This window comes from Chironomus tepperi, unplaced genomic scaffold, assembly GCF_022539635.2.
Source record: "Chironomus tepperi strain 1889 unplaced genomic scaffold, CSIRO-AGI_Ctep_v1 contig_445, whole genome shotgun sequence".
NCBI lineage: Eukaryota > Metazoa > Arthropoda > Insecta > Diptera > Chironomidae > Chironomus > Chironomus tepperi.
In genome coordinates, this window is record NW_027226567.1 from 1435119 (window position 1) to 1454588 (window position 19470).

At 31.5% G+C, this 19470-nt stretch overlaps 2 protein-coding genes across 2 annotated transcripts; both read right to left on the reverse strand.

Moving 5' to 3' along the window:
• Positions 1 to 2163: 2163 nt before the first annotated feature.
• On the reverse strand, positions 2164 to 3531 carry LOC139098486 (putative odorant receptor 92a). The gene is made up of 5 exons (XM_070650709.1): positions 3316 to 3531; positions 2878 to 3165; positions 2705 to 2715; positions 2492 to 2651; positions 2164 to 2220 (listed from the first exon to the last, which is right to left on the reverse strand). The coding sequence occupies exons 1-5, from the start codon at positions 3529 to 3531 to the stop codon at positions 2164 to 2166; spliced, it is 732 nt and encodes a 243-aa protein (XP_070506810.1).
• Positions 3532 to 4352: 821 nt separating this feature from the next.
• LOC139098490 (putative odorant receptor 92a) lies at positions 4353 to 5444 on the reverse strand. The gene is made up of 4 exons (XM_070650719.1): positions 4887 to 5444; positions 4732 to 4832; positions 4514 to 4673; positions 4353 to 4406 (listed from the first exon to the last, which is right to left on the reverse strand). Exons 1-4 carry the CDS (start codon positions 5442 to 5444, stop codon positions 4353 to 4355), a joined length of 873 nt encoding a protein of 290 aa, XP_070506820.1.
• Between the last annotated feature and the right edge of the window lie 14026 nt (positions 5445 to 19470).

Genomic DNA, 19470 nt, shown 5'->3' on the forward strand with positions numbered 1-19470 from the left:
TTTATATTTTGTGAATTATTCTTGCATATTTTGCTGTAAAACGGTGTAAAATTTTCATAAATATCTTAATTAAGATGTGGATTTTTTGACAGGTGGTTATGAAAGAGAATAAGTAGAATGATGGGCTGACTGGCCGTAATTATGTATATAAAGGATGGGATAGGATGTATACTTAAGCAACACAGGTCGCGGTTTCGCCATAAAAATCCTGAGTGGATATAAATACGTTTTGACTAGTTTATGGCTAGTTAATGTCCAGTAGATGACTAGTTCTAACGTATTTTGTTGCACTCGAGAATGACCCGAATTTAGCCGTGATCTCCATCAATTCTATTATATTGAGGAATTTGTTAATTATGATTATTAGTAATAGAAGACACTTCATATCATTTCCCACATTCTCTAAAGATCGTAATCAACATAAATCATTTAATCGTGTGCAAAAGCATACGCGGATTCAAACGCAACAAGAAGTTAATATGCGGAATTCACATTAAATTGACTTTAATTACTACTTTTATTGTAAATTTAATTATAAGTTAACTAAATGAGCTAATTACTCATGCAGCTATGTATTTGATTACGTGTTGATTTAGAACAGTGGTACTTGAGTGGAATATTCTGCAATATACTATGTAACGCGACATGTAAAGGATATCTAAAGATCGAAGAATCTGATAACGCTCTGAATAGATTGAGGAACATTGACTTAAAGAGCAGTGTTGGCCAAACTCCGTGTTTGTGGCATCTAAACTCGAGTTCCGACTTCAGTAGATGTGCCTTCTTGAACTTGTAGACTCCAGACTCTTAAAGTCCTGCCAACTCTGCATTCAATCAATCATTCGGATAGAACAGTAGTGATTTAATTAAAAGATTCTTGATTATAAGTATTCTCTTTTACTACACTAATGTGCAACTTTAATTAAGGAAGCTATAAATGTCTCTCTGATTAACATAAATTCCACCTTTTTATTAAGCATGGTCATTAGGTGATTGATGCCTTTCATCCTCCTAGAAATCCTTCCATTTGAAATTTTTAAGTTCAATTCACACGACATTTGAATTAATTAATATTTGGAATAACATTCTCTAAAACAATTAAGTCATTGATCTACTCAAAGTAATTTACTAATTAATTCATGATATTAAAAATTGAAATTCAAGCTGTATCCATGACAATATCACAATTCCAATTCCATCTTTCAATCATAAATGTCTGAATTAAAAAAAAAAAATTCAATTAAACGATATTTTAACATTTTATTTAATTTAATATTATTCGCATATCAAATTACATCACATTACAGTTACTATGATATCCTTCTAGTGTTACTCAATAATTGCAATCTATGTAATAAAATTAAATATTAATAGCAGAACACAACGGTCCGTTGAAATGCCAATCATATGTGAATTTATACATGCTCATCACGCAATGAGGCTTAAATCTGATGCGATTTTACAAACAGAAGCATTTATGGATATTTTTTTCATATTTTTATTAAAAACAGCGAGTAACGGAATTGCTTAATTGATATTTCATATTGTTAAGTTGCTAGTGATCTTTTACATAAATGCACATCAATGGATAATGTGTGTTTAATATTCATCTTAAGAACATGTACATTTCATTGATACATGCAGTCATATCTGGGTGGTATAATTGCAAATTGTATTTTTGGTGACTCAGGCGAGTCAAAAATTATCGAAAAATTCCAGCCAATCCAAAGGTTTTGACCCTTTAAGTGACTCAGATGAATGCACAAATAGCAATAAAATTTCATACTGTTGACAAATTAGATAACAGTTGACAAGAATCCAATGTGGAGGCACCTCCACTTTTTGGAATTTCCCAGTCCGCACATCCAAAGTCCTGCCAACTCTGAACTAGATATTGAACAAATATTGATTAAAAACGATGCAATTTTAATCATCATTACACCTTTGTTGCATAGTCATGCATAATTTAATCACAAACAATGCCGGATTCATAAAATATTGAAAAATAAGATACACATGCTTGACATTCTAAGTGCTTTTTTATTGATTTAATATCAAGTTAATTGCTGTTCGACAGAATTTTTATAAGGTTATAAATAACAGCTGATGACAGTTTTAATTATTTGAGTATTTTAATTTGCAAAATATTCGAATTTCATTAATTTATGATCCATACGTCCCTTGCAATACTGTGAAATAGGTGTATGATGTATTGACAATCTGTAGGAATTTAAAAATTATTTATTTATCCTCAAAAATTAAAGTTAATATTGTAGCAGGAGTTGTTGATCGATCTAAAATCCACCATTAAGCCGTTGATTCTGGCATGGTAATGGATTTAAATCGAATCACGTCACCCTAGGGCTGGTTCGATAGATGAATTAGTTTGTTCTATTCGGCTAAGGATTAATAAAAAAACTGCAGTCATGCATTTGAGGAGTTTGCAATTTTTTAGTAAATCCTCAATCTTTAAAAGATCCTAAAAAATTACCCATTGAAAAGTCTCTAAAGACATGTCGAAAAACTTCCACGCTGTTATGGTCTGAGGTTTTTGTGAACGAACCAAGACTTGAAGTACAAGTCGCTGAAATTTTACACTTCCTGAATACCATTTGATGTTATATGCACTTGTGGAAATCGACGATGACGAACTTAATAAAAAGACATTAGAATAATAGGAAAACGTTTTTAAAAATTTACTTACTCTATCAGTTGCTGGGAAAAGAAGCATTGAGTTAATATTTGCACTGTTATGACAATTGGCAGCATAAAATATTTAGCGATGAAGTAGCTGCTTATTCCTGACTGATATGAATAATAATAAAGTTTGGCTTAAGCTTTACACTTTCAATCCAACATAAACTCATTAAAACTCACCATAACTAGAAATATAGCAGTACATAAAGCTGCAATCGATCCAAAAGCATTAATCAGCTGCAATGGAGAGAAAATTTCCTGCAATTTTTCTGAAACTTCTATCAGCTGCTGATGAATGTCAACAAGCTTTTTCAGTTCTTTAATAGCTTCTTCTTCATTCTTATCAGGATCAATTTTACTCATAATTTGTCCTAGAATGTCCAATTCCATACACAATACTTGTGTCATATTCGCAAATAACATATCCGTGCAGATGTAATAGAATGTCACAAAAATTATTGTCCATAGCTGAATGGTGTATATTAGTTCATAAATAAACGGTTGAAAAGCATTAAATGGCAGATGCAAGGAAAGGATCAACTCCCAATCGATATTAGTAGATATAATAAATCCATAAATTTGATGCATAAACGGCATCAAAGAGAAATGTAGAACCACGACCGTTGTTATCAAGTAATATCCATTTTCATGAAATTTTGTAGTTTTCAAATATTTTGGAACTTTAAACATAAATTGGTCAATTCCAGAATGTGGATAATGTTCTTTCAGCTTTTCTATAATCTCGATGATCTTTGTCTGGTTCTGATAAAAGACGGTGTACATTTGGAACAATGAAAGCACAAACAGTCCACCGAACATGATATTTTCAATCATCATGTTCAGTGAATGGCTTCGGAATGAAACGACAAATGAAATTAGTTCCAAAATTAAGTGAATCAGCATTGAAATTTGGAGTAAAATTCCGTTGAGCTTTATTAATTTGCTTGGTGAATTTCCATGACAGTTTAGAAATTTGTAGCCTATCTTCCTTGCTGTAGTCTCACATGTAAAGAAGTCTTGAAATGGAATGTAGGCTGGATCATTGCTTTTGTTTGAGGATGTAATACTAAAGAATTTTTTAAGGTCTTGAAGCTTTTTTGTGACTTTTCTTTCAATTTCTGCCATTTATGACAGATTTCTTTGTCGACTAACTTGTATTTTGATCCTTTTGAATCAAACTTTTGCACCTAACTAAATAGCATTGCGTGTTTTACGCACTATAAAATGCAATAAAAATGAAATGCGTCAATTGTCATAACACATTTCTGATTCATTAAACTTTTATTGATCCATCAATGTATATTACTATAGAACAAGGTACATATTAATGCACTATTTTTAGCCTGAATACCACAAAATGGGTTAATCGATCCGAAATTCTGCTTTAGTCCTGTGTGACACATAGTTGGTTCCGGATTCAGATTGGATTTGACATGATACCGAATTTAAAACCGAATCCGACTCTAAGTCAGAGTCACATCGGCCAAGGGCTAGATATTTGATCGATCAACTGACTTGTAGGATTTTAAAAATATTCAGTTTGTCAATTGCAAAATATGATTACTTGAAAAATAAAGTTTGGAAAATCTACTCAATTAAACTCAACTCCAATCGACTCCAGTTTTTGCAAAATCTATTTACTGTGAATTTAGTGATTAAAAGTATACTGCTTTCAGTACTGAATAGTACGAATGTGCTTTAGTCACAATCTGAAATTATAATATGTAAAAGATAATATGTGTTTACTGCAGCTTGAAGTCGGCTCTAATTTTGTATGGAAAAGCAGAGTCGACTTCAAGCTCTGTAATATTAATACCCAGTAAAAAGTTGCCATCGATAAGTCAAAGAACTTCCATGCTTTAATAGTTTGAGGCTTTTGTGATCGATATATAATCAGAAGAATAAATCGTCGAAGTTTAACACTGCCTGAATACCATTCTGTATTATAAACTGATGTTGAAATTGCGGCTGTTGAACTTTGTAATGAAATATTTTTAAAACATAATTAATTTTCAATGATAAATTCAAACTCACTCTATCAATTGCTGTGCAAAGAAGCATTGTACAAATATTTGTACAATCAATCCAATTGGTACAAAAAAGTATCTTGCAATAAAATAATTATTTATTCCAGACTGTAAAATTCCAAAAAATTAAAAATTTTTAGTTAATTGAATATTAAAACCTACCGCAACTAAGAAACCAGCAGTGCATAGTCCTACAATGGAACAGGCAACATTGATAAGCATTAAAGGCGAAAATATTTCATTTAATTTTTCAGAAACTTCAATTAATTCTTGATGAATGTCGATGAGCTTCTTTAGTTCTTTTATTGCATCTTCTTCATTATTAGATCTACAAATTTCACCCATAACTTGGCTAAGAATATCCAATTCCATTTTGAGAATTTGCATAAGACACGCATAGAGCAAGTCAGTGTAGATGACAAAGAACACGTTGAAGATTGTCAGCCAAATTTCAAGAATTATAATCAATTCAAAAATGACTGGCTGCGTTTGATCAAATCCCAAATTTAAGGATAGTATTGCTTCCCATTTTAAGTCTAATGACTTATATTTAGCATAGATTTGATGCAAAAATGGCATTGAGCAGAAATGAACTATTAAAATCGTATCCAAGACATAGTAAAATTGTTCAATCCGTTTTAGCATCTTCAAATACTTGTGAATGTCAAATTCAAGCTGATCAACGACAGAATGTGGAAAGTGCTCATCAAGCTTTTCCATAACTTCTTCCAATTTTTTCTTATTCAGATAGAAAATGATGTAAACTTTGAAGTTTATTGCCACAAATATTCCGAGAAATAAAGCATTTTCAAACATTATTTCCAGCATTTTGTCTCTTAGTGAGAGAATAAAGGACACAAATTCGAATATTAATAAGAAAAACAACAGGATTTCAATTAAAACGCCATTCATCCTTATCCATTTATTTGGTGGTTTTTCATTGACTTTGAGGAATCTAATATTTAGGAAATTTGCCATAATTTCGCATCGAAAAAAGTCTTTGTACAGAATATGCTGTTGATTTACTGTACTCTTTTCAAATTTCGCTTTCAAAAATGAATGGACATTTTGAAGTTTTGCTGTAGCTTTACTGAAAATGGTCTCCATCGTTTTAAATTCACTTCCTTTTGGTTTGACGTTCAACTTTATATTAAACTGGACTTAAAGTTGATAATAATATTAAGATAATTTTTATACATATTCGCACCATATTAAATTATTTACTTTAAATTGATATTAGCATAAATCAGGACATAATGCAATTTATGAATAATTTATTCTAGTTAAATATTTAAATCAAAAATATAAACACTTCGTGTGCTTTAATATAGATTGCAGAGTCTGAGACTAGCACCGTTCAGACGAGGTGTTTTAGATAGGCTTTTATTCTATCATTTAACGTGCTTATTCCGGCATGTAGCTCGGTCACCAACGGTGGAATTTTACAAAAACCAGGTGTCTTGGTGCTCGAAAAGCAACATAGCGTAAGACGGTAATGAAGGAGTGCCAGTTAGATATAAAAATTGAGAATTTGTACATGTTTTGTGATTCGGCCAATAGTAGAGTCAGATGAAATTCCTTTTGTAGCACTTAGACTCAAAGTTAGCTTCCAGAAAGTAAGTAAGTAATCAGGATATAAAAACGAGAAGAAATACACTTAACCAGCTTGGAATCATATCAGCTTCCTAAATCTCCTCATTTCCAATAATGAAGGAGAAAACTCGGAGATTTTGTGACACTTCAAACTCAATGGTCGAAGTCGCCTCATATTTTATACGGAAAAGTCAACTTCTGTCGACTCGTCTCTACATGAAATCCAAGCTGCCTTCTTCACGAACCCTAATTTCTTCACATTATTTAAATCATCTCATTAATCTGATGTAAATAGCATTAAATCACCGTTTAAAGATTATCTTTACTCATTTATCGCAGTTTTAACGTCAACAAGAGTGAAAGATTATTAAGAAAATTGCAGAGCATGCAACTGCTGAGAAAAAATAAAATTGATGCTTTAAATCCAAGTTACTGCATCTGCTGAGACCATCAACAACATTTCAGTAATTTAAATGACGACAATTAGTAAATATATGAGAAGCTTCATTGCGACATGTAGGAATAATTTCGTACTTTGTTGTGTAGCCGCATCTGCACAGCCAATGCAACAAAGAATCTAAACTGATGAGCTTGTGTATTTTGTTGACATTTGAGCCTTACGATACAACTTCTTAAAGTGATTCATGATTATGTGTGCAGTAATGTAATTAAAAGTTTGATCTTTAATGACATTTTATGCTATTGTCCGCTTTATGCTTATCTGTGTCATCGCAATGTGCTGGTTAAAGGCATCATTCATGATATTTAGAATGCATTTGTGGAATTTGTGTTGATTAGCAGTTTGGGTGAGTTGGCTGAGGAGTAAAGAGGAATGAAAGATATGAGGTATGGCAGCTGTAGTTAGTGCCATGTATGGTCGATTCCTCTACTTTCTCTGAATTCTGGACGTAATGATTAAATGAACCTCAAGTGAAATTCCAGTCAGCTTCAAGTTCTGAATTCCATGATTGTTCGCTTCTGACAATTTGCTAAGTCATTAATGCTTACATCCTTGCATATATAAAGCTTCCTAAAAGCACAACAAATTACCTTTTCTTCCGATAATTACTTTACTTGCTGAATTTTTTCGACCATGAATTACTGCAATTTAAAACTGTAAACTTAAAGTTCAGGGATCATACGAAGTGTGGATGTGATGAGAATGGATGGAAGGTATCAGATGTTAACCGGACGGACAGTATTGAATTTAAAGGTTTTTGCTGATCATTAAATCATGATAAGAATATGCTGTGCTTAGTTACTAGATGCAATTTGAAGGAAGACTAAATGAGTGGATTTATGGATAGTTTGCAATTTTTTGGAAGCAATTTAATGAGAAATTACAGCAATAATCCACAAACATTTCACTTCAAATATTATTCAACATATCTCATTACTTACCAGACTTCTTTTCCTCCTCATCATTCCAAATACAGTCATGAAGTAATCTCATCACGATCTGTGTTAACCTACTAACATAATGAACTTCAATTTCACTCAGACTCACTTTCATTTTCATTTTCAAAGTCAAAACATTTCTCTCGTCGCTTTCTCCCATTGAATGTGACTTAATCTCACTGATATTATTTTCATCTGCTTTTCTCTCGTCTTCGTTTTAGTTTCCCACATTCAAGCACGATGTCAAGGTCAACGATGAATAATACAATTGAACAAGCTCTTTTCATTTGGATTGAAGATGTAAAAAAAAACAAGCAAAATAAAAACAATGTAATCGAATGAAAGTGAACGTTTATGGATGAATATGAAGAGTTTATGACTGAATTACTTCATACGATTTTGTAATGGTTTTGTGAACTTGTGTTGTTGTGGATTTTTATAGTTGTTATTTTAACGAGTTGAATTTAGGCTATTTGGAACTAGTTTATAGCACCTAGTAGTTTTGTAAAAACTCATTGAAATAGTCTAGATATTGACTAGTCGAAAACTAGAAGTACTAGTACTAGATTAAAACAAATAAACTAGTCCAAAATTAGATGAACTAGTCCGAAATTAGATAAACTAGTCTAAAATGAGATGAACTAGTCCAAAACTTGAATTGCTAATCCTAGGTATGATGTACTAGATTAATATTAGATGTACTAGTCTAAGTCTAACTGTTCTATTCCAAAATCTGATACTAACTAGATTCTTTAGACCCAAAATATAATTAATCCTTAATTTATGATTCTTATTCCAATTCTTCCAATTAAGATTGATGATTTAACAATAGAACAAGATTTATTTATTGCTACTGCTATTATTTTTCAATCGATTATTATTAAATTTAATAGGAGGAATTAACACATTCAATTTTAGAATCAATCATTTAAATTTTGATCTTTAAATAACTTAATCAAGTCAATCACTGTAAAAGATTTGGCTGAGATTCATTTTGTTTAACAATTAATTTGTAACTAATGAGGATGAAAATTCATAAAACTTAAATGATTCTTTTTTCAACATTTTAGGTGTGCTTCGGGCGATTTAAAGGTTTTGCAATCAACTTAATGACTTTTCATGCCCTTTGATTAATGACATTTTACCAATAATTAACATTTAAGTACCTAAAGTAGCTCAGTAACTCCAAAACATAATTTACATCTATTCCTATGAAACTCATCACAATATCCCTAAGGCACAAACGTCAAAATGCCGTTTAATGAACTATTATTAAATTATTTCACACATAAAAAAATCCCAAAAACCACAATTTCGACAACTCATCAGCCATTTAACTTCTAAATCTGAGTCAATCAACTCGATGATGTTTCTAAAAAAGAATTTTAATCTCCCATTAACTTGATAGTATGCATAATGACTGACAATAACAATCGATCGTAGTTGCAGCTTCTTGAAAAATGTTCAGGTAGCTATTGCGAAATGTGATTCTTAAAATTGATGTAATTAAGACTGTAAAGGACTACAAAAAAATTACGGAAGACATTATGCTTGAGAATTGTGATTACATCATTCGGATTGTTTGTTTTGTGAGTCGTTTAGCTTGTAGAATTGATGAATTTTGTGGATTTTTTTGATGGTTAAGTGATGAATTTAAAGTCTTTGAACTATTTTGTGCAATTCCATTCAATTTATCCAAATTCTTTGTTACTCGACAATTATTTGGGTTTTTACTTGACCAAATATTGAACCCCAAATATTTGACCTGAATCCTTTTCGACTTCACCGCTTGAAATTGACTAAAAAAGTCTTGGTCTTGTCTAGATCCCATTCTAGTACCCTACTTTGGACCAAAATTCTAACTTAGTTTTTTCATTTAATCTGTAGTCTGTCTATTCTTTTCGATCTTCTATAATTCGCTTTAAAGTTCAAAACAAGAATGTAGAACTGATCGATTAACCAAAAATTGTCCAAATCGTTCGATTGTTTAGATTTTAAGTCAGACATTTGGGTTTACACCCAAATCTTTGCTAGTCAAACCCCAAATATTTGGGTATCTTTAAATGTGGTCTTATTCTCGACTTATTTTGAGCTCTAGTAGAAATAGTAATAAATTCAAAAATGAAGCAGGAGTTGATTGACATTTAGAATATTAGGTAGGCATACTTAGACTTATCTAAGTTCATCAATGCTTCGAAATACATTTATCGGCATTAATATGAGTCTAAGTCAGCTGTCATGGTGTCGTCAGGGAAGCTTCGCGTCTTCCCGTTAATATGACGACGCAGCGATGACCAACAATGCCCTAGCAAACACATTATATTGTTCATATAAAGCATTTCCCTCTTTGCATCTCAAATTCTTTAATCACATGCTTTGCCTTTAACACCTTTAAAATTCCTTTATCCAAATAAGTCAGCTAATCATCAATAATGAACTTCAATTCCTTAACAAAATGCTGAATACCTAATTTATTTATTTAATTGTCTTCATCTTTCTTGTCTGTCAAGCATCCACAGTTTTACGTAAGCAATTAAACAATATGAAATGTACAGCAAAACAGTTAAGTGAGGAAATTTGCAAGGCACAAAAATCTAATTTTAACCTTTTTTAATATACTCAAAATATGTTAACAATGAAAAAAAAAGGATGATAAATTGATTCTTAAATACATCCACATTATATTTGAGAATTTATCTGGCGCTTTTCATCTGTCACCGACAACAAAAAAAAAAGGAGGAGGAATAATGTGTGTTTGGAATGTTTCAATTGGAATGCCGTACGAAGTAACGACATGAAGGTCATGAATTAATCTCTAATAGATGATTTGGATTTATATATTTTTGTGAATTTATAATGATGAAGTCGGGATGGGCCCGTGCATTGCGCACCAGAAAAACATCTTTCATAATTGAAATAAAAAAATATATCTATGACTTAATGGAGGCACACGAAATAAAATAACAAAAAAAAGAGTAAATAGTTTGTGAACAATTGGATGGTGCTGCTTTGATGATGAAGTGCTGGAATGCTTGTTGTATTCGCTTTTGGGGAGTCTATTTTGTGATGAAATTGGTTTCATTGTGCTTTGTTGATTGTTGCTTATTGTTTAAATACATTTTTATGGTATGAATTAGATTGGATGGTTGGATTTATTAGGAATTATCAGGATAAGTTCGTGATCCTTTTGTTTATGATTCGATTGATTGATTTATGGATCTAAATATGGAGAACACTCGGAAAATCATTTTTCTGGTAATTAATTAGATTGTATATAGGCTCGAGGTGGATCCAAAATTCCTTTACCAGTGATGACTAATTGGGAATTGGCACTGAAGTTATCATGGACCCTTACGCGCCCTCGCAGAAGAATCAGTCAACCAGGTCAAATGAGACTAAGGTTAAGGGTCTACCAAAAGGAACTGACCCCAAAATTCACAAACCAGACAAATAAAGCTCATTCACTTATTTAATCATGACTTTTTAAAATTTCAAAATCATCCTTGTCACAAAATCATCTCAAAAGTACTAATCATCATCAATGCAACATACTTGACAGATCTTCATGACTTTATGTGACTCACTGCATCGATTTCTTTTAAAAAATTTCATGAACAAAAAAACATTCTTGTTATTTTTAAAATTCATGTTTCGTTCAAGGTCAATCTAGTCCCTTTAATGCGATCAAAGACTTTACTTGTTGTATAATTCGGTACGTCATTGACACCTCTTATTTCAGGCTAATCATACCATATTTAAAAATAATATAAATGTTTAAAAAATAAGATTTCGAAATAATTTCACATTAATTGACAAATTATAATACGACATGTTGTGGTTGATTGTCCACATATACATAAATGTACGCAGCATCATAGTAGTTTTTCGTGACCTAAACACGACGACAACAATTTGTATATAATTAATCAGATAAAGTTATATACATATTCATAATAATTTATGTGACTTGATATTATGTTATGGATATATGAGTATGAACATGATGTGATCATGCTTGTTGTAGGAAGGGAAAGAAATGTTTTACATGAATTGAGTAATTGGATACTTAGACTTCTTGAAGATTATGAGACACTTTTATTATTTTGCAGGCATTGTTTTGCTGGAAATGTCTTTATTTACTTTATGAGAAGTTTAAGGAGATTGAGTTGCTTGTTGGGTCAGAATATCACATTTTTTATTGAAATAACTTCAGTATTCCTTCAGGTTTTAGTGGATTTTTGATAAGGGTTGGGCATTGATCATGAATTTTGGACACCGGAAGTCAATTAAGGTGCCTGGTGGAGTTTTGCCAACTTTTTGCTAGGACTAGCAATAGGATTTACTGATTCTAACTAGATATTCAGCTCAGGGTCGTCATGTAATGACACCATGCTTCTATATCACAATTTAATCCTCGTACAGATCATAATCTTTAATATAACAACTTACAGACTTTAAAAAAACATAAAATATTTCAATTCACATCACCATCTCGATACCCAGCATTCCAAACATCAATTTTCAATCATTTTCTGCCTGTTATTCTTAACTTCTATTTTTTAATCTGTTAATCACCATAAAAATCGTCATTTTGAGCTAATTAAGTCATTAAATGAGATACAAGTAGCCATGTAAAATTTTTAACTAGTCGGCGTTAAGCTCTTTTTCCTCTTCTTTGTCAAGTGACAGAGAAGCGCCGTAGATGAATATAAAAATCATATTCAATTTTAGCATTATTTATGTCTTTAACCTGATTCGCGAATGTATTCGGATTGGAAGTTGAAGAGGAAAAAAAAAATAAATTCAATAAAGTCGACTGCTGTTTTTTTTGCGGCTATCATGTATGTCAAGTTGTTTGAGGATGGCATGCGGCGAATTGACAGTTACTTGTAGTTTTTTATCTATTAATTTGTTAATATCGATTACATGGTAAGATAATATCGTGTGCTGAGTCAAGATGACGATGAAAAATGATTGAAATGTTTGGTTTTGGAATGTTGGAATGAGTTGTGATGCTGTGGAGGACTTGTTGCTAAAATATATTGTCATGCTGAACTGATTTGATATAAAATGTTTGGCAAAATGCGTACAATTGACTAAAGCGCTAGCTTTAATTCATTTTGACATTTTTGTAGCATTTTAGCAACACATTCTTTCAAATTTCCTCACAAATTAGTCCTAAAAATCAAGTCAACCTAGAAAAACAGCACAAATAACTCACGGAACATCCGACACATTCATCAAAATTAAATTTTCTCAACATCATAATGCGAAATGAAAACAAAATTACTCAAGACAGTTTGCAAAATTACCCCAGAAACTCCATATAAAAATGCTCAAGAATCAGCTATGGTCTCACACCTCACACGAGTCTGATTTCCCACTGTGCAAATTGCATTATAGCTTTAATTTATCGAAAAACATTAGCTTGATAATTTACACGACAATCGGCGCCTTTCAAATGATTTCTTTTCAGCTGTTGATCCTCATATCTTTGTTTATAACCATCGTCATAATTGAGGACGAGACATGAGTTTGGGACCAGATAGAGCGATTAAAATAATGCAATTAAAAACAAATGTTTTTTTGTTAACCTCATCGGTCGGTGCGTCTTGAGTAAAATATTTACACATAGAGAAAATTTATCGCCTACAAGACCTAATTAAAGCGACCTTTGTTGACTTGTACCGGTCGATGACTGTGATCCAACTGTTAATTAACATGACAAGAAAATCAATTGCAGATTGAAATATGGAAATGATGATGTCTATTATGAGTAAATTTATCTCATTTATTGTTATCTGAATTGGAAATTATTGGATATTACATTTGATGTAACATTTAATGGATGTGATGAAATTTTTTGTTAGCTGCATTTTGTGGTGAAATGAGTGTTTTGTGCATGCAGACTAGACTCGAGCGACAACTAATGAAGAAGGCTCGGTCATGGAGCTTTTAAGGCTCCACTAAGGTCCATAGGTTCATATGACAGCCAAAAATAGTTCATATAGACTTAGCAGAGCCTTAAAAGACCTCCGTACCAAAGCCTCATTTATGGCCTTAATTAACATCAATTTTTTAAATTTCCCAACTTTTTCCCAATCAACACCCAACATGAAAAACACAGTACGAACAAATAACACACTTTAATAAAATTAATGTATATTAATGTGCTGTACAGCATGTGGATAATTGATGAAATAATAGATTCATGTATAAAGATCATCAATTCTTGCATCTCATTGCATCTCACATTAACGCATTCCAATGAATAAATTTACTTAAAGTGACTCTTGTGAATAAATTCAAAGTCCTATTCGATCTTAAATCGATTATTTTTTATTTTGAATAACATTTAAGTAAATTAGATGGAGAGACTTTTTATAAATTTGAAATCGTTCGATTAATGTTCGATTTGGAGTGAGTAGAGGTAGATTTGAAGTTATGTAGGTATTGAATGAGATGCTAAAGCGCATTTTAATGAAAACCAGATTAGATCTAGCTTCTAAATAACTACTAATAGATTATCTAGTCTAAAATATCAATTGCAGAGAGTTGGTCAGATTAATATACAATTTGTGACTATAGAGCTTGGCCGTCCTGATGACGGTCTGGTGACTCGAGTGTTTGACGAGAATTCTATTTAAATTGGACCACAATAGAGGACAGTCGTGATTAGTTTTCTTTCCTACATCCTGCGTAAATACTAAAAAGAGTGTGACTTCTGTACATTTATCTTCAAACTTTCAAAAATGAAGAAATTCTAGACTCAATATACTGCAAAGTCAAGTTTGGTTACGTTTATATGATCTATCTTCTTCAGATTCACAACAAACTCACAAAACCGACAATAAAACTCAACTTTTCATCCTAAAACTTGTGCTTAAAACTACAAATTTTGCAACAATTGTGAAAACTCAAAGACTACTAAGTGATTTATTAATTACATCAATATACCAAAGAGCTCCAAAGAGATTAATACTTATAAAGTCTTGCTGAAACCTACCAATCCAATCGTGAAGTAGATTTTCATCAAAGAAAATAACATAAGCCTGAAGAGATGAAATATCAATGCACATAAAGACCTATGGATACCACATAGTCAGATTAATTAATTCAAAATAATCTATTAGAAAAAGATTTGTGACATGAGCACGTCTGAAGTAAGTTAAATGCTCCTCATAATTGCATATTAATTGCACAACTTATTTTTTATTCCATCCTCTCCATTTCAAGTATCACCTATCACAATTTTTGCATCTCGTCCGTTTCATTTTGGTTGCCATGGATATAACAAATATTGCACATAATGCACAATTGCAATGCACATTTTTTTCTTTATTCATGCAAAAGGTTACCTACATTCGACACTCTCAGGCAGTGATATTTACAACTTTTTTTTATACTTTAACTTCTTTTTTTTTTATATTTCATCGTCCAGACGAGACTGGCGTGGATGAGAGAGATAGATGAAAAATTCCTCAATGCAAATATTTGTGTTGCTTATTTGTTGGACAAAATTTTTTACATTTTAACTTGATTTTATTGTCGCTTGGACGATAGTCAATGGTAATTTAATTACATGTTGGTATGACAGGGTCAGGAGACAATGGAATGAGATGGACATTTGTAGATGAAATGATATATGAGAATTTAATGAGTTTTTGAGAGATTCATGGATTTGCTGTGCTCTAAATCAATGAGGGAAGCTAGTTCCTTCAATCATTTCTAATTTTTATATGAATTCACACCCAAAATTTCTTCATTTTTAGCATCGTACCCACAATTTCATGTCATAAATTTCCAATTTTACTACACCGGCTCATAAGGTTAGCATTATATCCAAATGCAGTAATGAAATAAAAAGAATGAATCAAGGATTAATCTCCATACAATTTTAATTCCCTTGAATATTGAATTTCCTTTTTAATACTTTTTTTTTATATCGAAGGTGTTATTTGTAATGTTTATTATGCACATAACCTATGCTCCTAAATTATTTGTCTTTTATAGCGATGATAATCGGGTATTATATGCGCATAATTAATGCCTTGTTGAGTGATTTTAATGGGATATTTAATGAGTAGGTTTAATAGTTTAGATTATCGGGTCATTTGTTTACTGTTATTTAAGGGATTTGCATTTGTGGGGTCTGAACAGATCTGAGTAGCACAAAATGGTTATGAGATCAAAAATCCGTCTCTAGGTGAAACTTGGTGTCAGACTTGGCTTCAATCTGAAACCAGGCTAGCATAAATTTGTGATGGTTCTGGATTTTGGATCGATCAACTGATTTGTGCTATTTGGAAAAATGGAATCAGAAGTAGAATCATGCAATATGACATAACTTGATTACAGCTTCTTTGCATTCAGTTTATTGTCCAACATTTGGAATAGTTTGAGAAATACTGAGCTATAAAGATCGAATGCCTGAAGCCCTTTCGTCTATGTGACGATTTAGATTCGATTCTCATAAGCAGTCAAATCGATTAACCCATCAGCATTGTGAACGGCTATAAAATTTTTCATGGCAACTTACTACATGCTCGGACTAAGAAGCTGAAACATCACATATCCGACTTTGCAAATTTGCAAAAAATCAACATTTATTGCTTTTATGATTTATGACTAAAATCTTTGCTAAAAATCAGCAAACCTAACAAATCATGACTATGTAATCTTGTAGGATTTTAGGCCTATTACACTGCACTTAACAACATAAACAATAAAGTTTCCCTCTTTCGTCTTCCTTTAATTCTCATATTCGTCCATATAAAGACATTAAAAATAATAATTTTATTTCATTGAATCTATACCGGCAACATGGAAATTAAAAACAATAATTCAAAAAAATGATCAGTCAGACAAAAGCTTAAAAATAACAAAAATCCCACGTTACTGTGAACCATAAATCAACAATCTTGCCATTCTCATCATCTCACATTCAAAAAATTATTCACCTTTATATTAAAAATATAAAAATTATCATATGTGGATCTTAAAGACTATATATGCATTCATTTATGTGAACTTGCGTCTATTTATGCTGAATGCTTTAATGTTTTAAGCATAGAAGTCGAATATGAATGAATAATAATAAAAGCAAAAAAAAAGATGATTGTGAAATGATTTCATCAAGAAAATGAATACAGAATTAATGCAATAATGATGTATAAAGATCAAGATCGAAATCACATTGAAATAATTTTTTTTCGTAGGATGTAAAGTACTAAAAATGCTAATTGCAAGACGGTGTTTCATTCTTCTAAATGCATGTTAGATGAAATCATTTTTTTTTCTGTATTAAAGCGACAAATTTGTGTCTATTGTGGTGTAGCTTGCACTGAGTAATAAAATAATTGAGACATTAAGAGCATTGTAGGAGGTTGGTAATGAGGAAATTGATATTGTGAGGTGAATTGAAGTGTTGTGAGGTCATGATTTGATGGCTGAAGAGGGTATGAACTCGAGAAGCACAAGTGGAGTAATCGATTCAAAAAGTGACCAAGTTGACGTAATTCTGGCATGATGCTGGATTTAAATCGAATCTGACGTCAGGTCAGAGTCACGCATGCCTCGAGTCGGATCATAGTTTGAGGAACGTTGTCATGAATCTTGGTTTTCACTAATCATTTGACTTTGAGGCATAATGTTATATAATGTTGAGTGATCTTAGACTAGTCTAAGCACATATCCTTTTGAATCCTTTGACAAATATCCTGCTAGAGTAGGATTTGCCTTATCAACGTTCCCGAACAGCACAAGTCGATTAGTCATTCCACAATTCGGTATCAGGCTGGAATGACTCTGGTATGGTGTCGAATTCTGTTGATTTTTCGCTTATATAAATCAAATTGTGTCTTAACTTCTTCGTTAAAGTCACGTATATCTGATACAAACAAAGAAAGTGATCTTTGAATCCTCAACAATCAAAAATAAATATCATGATCTATAATGAACAGCTTCAAAATCAAATAATAATGCTTAATTCAATTTCTCTATCAAATCAAGAACAAAGAATTATTCTAAAATTAATTATAGACATTCCAATTCTTTGTTCAACATCCAAAACCCATCCTTAACCAACATACAATAGCTTAATAACACATTTTATGACGTCCATAAGCATCAATATTATAATTACTTTTAAATAACACGGAATTAATCTTTCTGCAGCCAATTTTAAAGTCCTTAAAAGGTGAGCAGTTCATCATATGATCCTGTAATTAATAATATTGGGAGCCTCCCGGCACACATTACCATCATCATCATTAATTATGTCCCAAAAATGTCTATAGAACTAATTTTAATGGATGCAATGGATCATCTTTAATTTATAACATTGAATGACTCCTTTTAAGGAACCATTTTTAAGTCACTCATAAATTTCATTATTCTATCAGGAAGGAACGGCATAATTCAATGAATGGAATGTTAAAACTCAATTAATAAATATCGATCAGCAATAAAATTTTTATAGGAAGGTTCTATTAATAATTAACAATGATGAACAGCGTCTCGATCAATATTATTTCGCGATCAAAATTCGGCAGCAAATACGTGAAAATAATTACATAAAGATCATCATGTTAAAGCAATTTGCAAAAATACAGTGACCTTCATCTTGAGAGTTTGAAGAAAAAAAAAAGACATTCATTAATGAAATGAATTTCGTATTGCGATCAGATGAGTTCAATGAGTCACTAATAGACTGAATATTTTCGGAATGTCGACGAAATAAAATTTGTAATGTATGCATGTGGAAGACTTACATGGCGTACAATAAGTGTCTTCCGGCAGAGATTGACATCAATTGCTTTTGCATTGTGTGGCACGAGAGCGGAATAAAGAAGAAAAAAAAATAAGCTGATTGATTCTTATTTAATATTTGTGTGCTTGAGCTTTTATGCTTGTTGAAGTGAAAGAATGACGCAGAGATTTTTTGTTGAAGTTTCTAGAAAACATGTGTAAAATTTTGTAGGTTAAATTTGTATTTTTGAATAATTTGAAACTAATAAGGTCCTAGATTGATTTTTATTAACTTCAATCATGTTTTGCCACTTTTTTTAGTCTTTTTATTGCAGTTTTTAGTATTTCAGAGGTTTAACTAAGGTTCTAGAAGCAAAAAACTTTTTGAGGTGAGAAAAAAATTATTAATGAAAAATATTTTGAGTTTCAAAAAGTCGTTACAAACTTAAATCCATTTTTATTTCAATTAATCCATGATTCAGACAGAAAACCATCAACAGTCTCCATATTCAACAACATTACAATAAACCCATCATTTTATTCCACAATACTTACCCAATGAACTTCGACATGAAAGATAAATTGATCGTAATGAGTGAGAATATTTTCCTGCGCCATATATGTAGAGATTTAAATTAAGGTCCCCATTGTATTCTATGACAAGCGCCAATAGAAGATAACAATGGAACTTGAAGCGTACCAAAACAAATTTTTGCTGTAAATATTCAATGTCATTGACATTTTTATATCTGTATATTTTGCTTCTGTATGTCACACTCAATCCTTTTATGGTAGAAATGACGAATATTTTGTTTACTGCGGTGGAGTTTTGTCACTAATTGAATTTTTTTTTTTATTCATAATTCGAATAAAAATTTTTTTATTGATTAATTTTTAAAGACTACTTGAGTAGCTGTTAATCTATCTTACATTATTGTTCGTGTCGTGTGCTTGTAGCATCTTACTATCTAATGAAGAATTATGAGCTTTTAAGTCGCCTCTGGCT